The following is a 4,922-nucleotide window of genomic DNA, read 5'->3' as shown; positions in this document are numbered from 1 at the left end:
ATGAATTCAGGTCATTTATTTAACTCTGATTTCCAGGAGACTTATCCCACGCCAAGAATTTCCAGCAAAATTCAGTTTTAAGAAGTTATTAATAAATGTCACCTGACATGTCTGCACAGGTTCAAATGCACTGAGTCTTTTTTTTTTTTTTACAAATTGCCGGAGGAAGAAGAAGAGTAAACATGTCTTCATTGTCTTTCTCTTGCCTCATCAAAGAGAACCCAAGTAAAGATCATTTTTTCAGAGACCCGTCATTCAACCCTTTGAGACCATCTCTCATGGACCATTTCTGCAAGGTCCAAAGCAGCACATGAAGCCACATCTGTGAAAGATCTCTGTGCTTTGTGTGGTGTTCACAGCTCCAGTTCATTATGCTTCAGAAAATTGCAGGCTCTGTGGAGATGCTGGTTTGTGATGCCATGGTCAGCTTTTGCTTTTTAAGAGGTAACAGGTTCAAATGCACGGAGTCTTTTTTTTTTTTTAATACAATTTCTGGCCTGGGAAATCTTGATAATTACAGCAGATCCTTATCAATGGATGTTAAACACAAACATAAATGGAGTCAAGCTCAATTGCCCACAAAGGGCTGGTTCAAATCACGAAAGCAAAAGGTTTGATTTTGCAAAATCCCAGTTACAAAATGTCAGTGATTATTTATTAAGCATTTATTAAGTTCAATGTAAAAATAAAGCGTATTAAATAAGCCAAGGCACATTTTGTAATCCTTTCCTCCATTGTATGTTCATTTATTCCAGCTTATCAGTCACCTTAGTAACTCACTTAAATGCTCAAAGCTCTCCTGAATCCAAAACAGAAATCCCAGCTTCAGAGCAGCTCATCAGAGCATCCCAGCTGCCCAAGACTCTGCCCATTTTAGAGCCTTGCTGCTGTTTGATATTCACTTCACAGGCAGGAGCTGAAATGACATCACACAGTCTATGAGCCAGCTGGAGGGGGCCATCCACACCTTGCCCTGCCGGATTTTCTCCGGCTGGAACTTGGAAGCCGCATCATAGATGACATAGTGAGTGCAGAGCCTCTGGTCAGAGGTGGGCTCTGCGTGGTAGGACACTGTGTTGATGGTCTGTGTCACGTCACTGTCTGGTTTGGGCTGCCTAACCAGCACCTGGCCACCTGCTGCTTTCACCAGCTCCAGCAGGTCACTCTTCTGGTGCTGTTTGAAAGGTCCCAAAAAATAGAAGTAGCATCCATCAAATAACTTAGGCAGCTGTGTGGAAGAAAAAAGAAACCAGCGTAAATACAGGACTTCACAACTGAACAGAGAGGAAAAAAGTGGAAAGGAAAAAGCAGAGCATACTAAACCCCCACAATTTATAAGTAGAACAGTAACTTAACATGCAAGGTTCTCAGGGTAAGTATGCAACCAAGAAAAGCTTGTTTATGTGGTAAATTCTTGCTTCTGTTTAGATACTTTCCAGCACAACAGGCTTTGAACTATGAGTTAGGAGTATTTACAGCTACTGTTACAATGCAGTTAGTAAATCCTCCAGTGTAATCCAGCAAATAACCAGGAGTGAACCCAGTTAAATGCAAAAAAGGCCCTAAATGGAAATAAATAGTAATAAAACCATTTTTCTTTCAGAGCTATGCTCTAAAGGTGAGCAGAGAAGACCAGAGCACATCACTTCCTGTCCCATCAGGTGTGATACTACAGAGAGTGCAACACAGTGTTCTCCTGACAAGGTTACAGCAACATCTCCGCTAATGGAGAAAAATGACAGCTTTATGGGTGTTCACAGCTCTTTGGATCACCTTGCACATAATCAAATTTTCTGTCCAAGAGCACATTAAAGTTTTACATCTCCTGCACCTCTGTGTGTGGCAAAGGGCAGAGCTGCCCAGCCCCAGGTCATTAATCCAGGCTGTGTGGAGCACTAAAACCCACCAGCTGCTCCCGGTTGAGCCGCGCGCGCCGGGGGCCACCTTGGACCTCGTACTTCTCTTCTTGTTCTCGAGCTGAGCTCTGCAGACAGGCTTGCACCCCTGCAAAAACCACATAAGGGAGGCAGAAATTAGACACCCCAGGCTTTAAGAGAGGCTTGCATGTCATTTTAGGGACTAAAATGTCTAAGAGAAAATTATTACAATGCAAGACACTACATTTGGTGTGCTTTAGCAATTTGCTTTTAAAACCTGAAAAAATTTACAACAGTGCCTGAAAGATGCAAGTGAGATGGTGAGAAGTAATATCACACTAAAATCAGTGCTATAAACACCAGGAATTATTAGCTCTTCCTCTTACCCTCTAAAGGTCAAGCACTTAATGTCAAATGTCAAACTGCTGATCACTGGGAGCTCCGAAGGCAGTGCGTGGAGCCAGCACGGCAGTTTGAAATGGACACAATTGCCTGATAAAGAGCAATTACAAGGCAAGCACAAAGCTGCTTCTGAGCAGCCACGGCCTCAAATAACAAATCAGATGGGATTTCAAGGTCTCCAGGATCAGCACAAACTGCAGATTTACGCTGGGGTTTAACAGTGGCATTCGTTTCTGTTAGCACTGCTGCATAATGAGATTGTCTTTTAGAGTCAACATGTTTTTACCTTGTTTTAAGGCCAGTTATTTTTTCCAATGGAGAAAGCACTGATGGTAATGCATTGCTAACGTCCATAAAATGTACTGCCTGACCTCACTCCAGGGAGAGGAATTGCTGTGGTCACCCATTCAAGGATGGAACATTTTGCCTGCATGTACATTGCAGCCATTAATAAGAATTACCCAGGAAAAAGTTTGCAAAGTTGATTTTGCAAAGGGTTCCACGAGGATTTACAATGTGGCCGAGGCTGTAACTTTTATAGTACCTCACTCCTTCCATCGTATTTCTAATTCAGGCAACTTCTTTGCACCAGGGAAATAGGAAACCCACAGTATATAAAAACTATAAACTGAACCAAATCAAAAGAGAACTGTGGAGGGTTGACCCTAAAAAGGAAGAAAGCCCAAGGCTACAAAGAGAAATATCACTGACAAAGGCACTTGGATGCCATGGCAGTAAGTAGCCAATGGACAGGAATATCTAATCTGGAGAGATCTTGAAAGAAACTCACAGTAATTTGCTGTCAGTTCATACAAATTCACAAAATTCAACTGGAATTCACATTTTAGGTAGAAGTCCTTCAATGTGCTTACATCAAAAAAGATAAACCCCTACAGAAAATTACAACTGGCTGAACACTGCAGCAAATATCTGCCTCCCTGTACAAGTATCAGATTGATTATTTGCACTTGTTCATTCCTTCAAGGAAAATTAACGTGAACTAGAAGGGCAAACCTAGTCATGGATTTTCCAGAAAGGCAACTTACATATTCATTATTGATAACAGCAATGAATACTGATAACTTAATTTCAGTACTCATAACTCAGAAATAAATCTAAAAGCTATTTCACATTTTATTTATTTATTTTAAATCACCACAATTCAACAAGCCTCCCTGTGTCAATGTGCCTCTAACTTACACTGCTGTTCTTTCCCTCCAAAGAAATACAGATATTAATGGGTGCCACTTACCATAAAGGGAGAACTCTCATCTCATCTTAAGAATGGAACTGTCCATTCATTAAGAGCATGTTTTATTTCAATCCACCATCAAAAGCTCGATTTCAAGGACTTTCACTACAGAGATGAGGTTTTTATACAATAAGTGCATCACAAATTGAGCATCCAGTGCCAGCATCAGTAAATGAAGCAAATGGGATACAGAAGTAATAAAAGATTGGGTGAACACAAAAGACTACAATGTCTTTTTGAACTGCTGCTTGCCTGGAAAAAAAACAAATGAAGTCAGGGAAGTGACTAACGTCAGTGGAGAGCTGATGTCACAGAAAGCAAAAATCAGTGAGGTCTGTCTTGCCTACACACATCAGTCCATTTCACAGTGCCAGCTCCTGTGAGGAGCTGAAAGCCTCAGAGTTCCTTGTCACACCTAATTACAATCCTCCAAGAGGGCCACAAGAGAGACTCATCCACCTGTATCCTGTTCTCCCTGTGCCCACAAGAACCACCAGGCACACATCTGTTTCCTAGAGAGACCTGCAAACAGCCAAGTGTCTGCATGAGCAGCATTCTCATTAATTGCAACTTTTCTTTCTCAGCTAGAAAGAGGCCTGATCTGTGTCTTTACAGGTTTGTGACACAAAGGATGTGATTTCCACATAGCATAAAAAGCCAAGAGCACAAATTCTCAGTGCCCAGGTATTTTCCTTTGATATAAATATTTCAAGAGGTAACAGCTAGGCCTACACACATACACCTTCATGGAGCAAAAAAAATCCCTCTGGGTGGTTTTTTTGGTGATGGAAAGCCAGTACATTTTCAATTAGTGAACATATTTTCCATACAAGATTTAGAAGGAGAACTTGATCTGACACAGCAGCAATCAGTTTTTGAGAAGGGTGCTTACAACACTGAGGGGAACAGTCAAGGATTATTTATCCATGGAGGAAGAATTCCTGACTAGAAGAAGGAAAGCAAAATAATGTAAGTGATGGAAACCAGTATGGTCTTTAATTGCAGATTTTGTTCGGACTGATTTGTTGCCAAGTGGCTCCTTTCTCCTCAATGACTCCTGCATGCTACAGAGTTTGTATTAAAGAAGTCAGGAAGTCAAATATCAGAACAAAAAAAGAAACAAAAGGGAAACATGCCCTGGTTCTCATATTTGAGATAAAATGACAGAAGGCTCAAGCTGTTTTTATACCTAATTCTATATTAATTAATCTAAACAAAAGGTAATTCTCATGTTCTTTTTTACCCCCCCTCCATACAAAACTTGCTTCTAGATCTCTAGATCTCCACTTAATTTTCAGGAGCAGTGAATCCTGTTGGATGCAATAGCCCAAGTGAGGTTCTCAAAGACAGAACAACCAGCTCTGGCAGTGTTATGGTATCACTTGGAAGCA

The 4,922-nt window shown here is 41.0% G+C and overlaps 1 protein-coding gene across 1 annotated transcript in view; it reads right to left on the bottom strand.

The window, feature by feature from the left end:
- Positions 1-453: 453 nt before the first annotated feature.
- The window catches only part of BARD1 (BRCA1 associated RING domain 1), a 44,347-nt gene continuing 39,878 nt past the window's right edge, over positions 454-4,922 (bottom strand). The window contains exons 11-12 of the mRNA XM_014310281.2: positions 1,907-2,004; positions 454-1,228 (exon numbers count right to left, since the gene is read on the bottom strand). Of these exons, the coding sequence (XP_014165756.1) occupies positions 899-1,228; positions 1,907-2,004 (428 nt within the window). The 3' untranslated portion in view covers positions 454-898. The remainder of the gene's footprint in view (positions 1,229-1,906; positions 2,005-4,922) is intronic.

The sequence above is a fragment of the Geospiza fortis genome, unplaced genomic scaffold (assembly GCF_000277835.1).
Source record: "Geospiza fortis unplaced genomic scaffold, GeoFor_1.0 scaffold407, whole genome shotgun sequence".
Taxonomy (NCBI): Eukaryota; Metazoa; Chordata; class Aves; order Passeriformes; family Thraupidae; genus Geospiza; species Geospiza fortis.
Note: the sequence above shows the minus strand (reverse complement) of the source record. Positions and strands in the feature narration are given on the sequence as shown.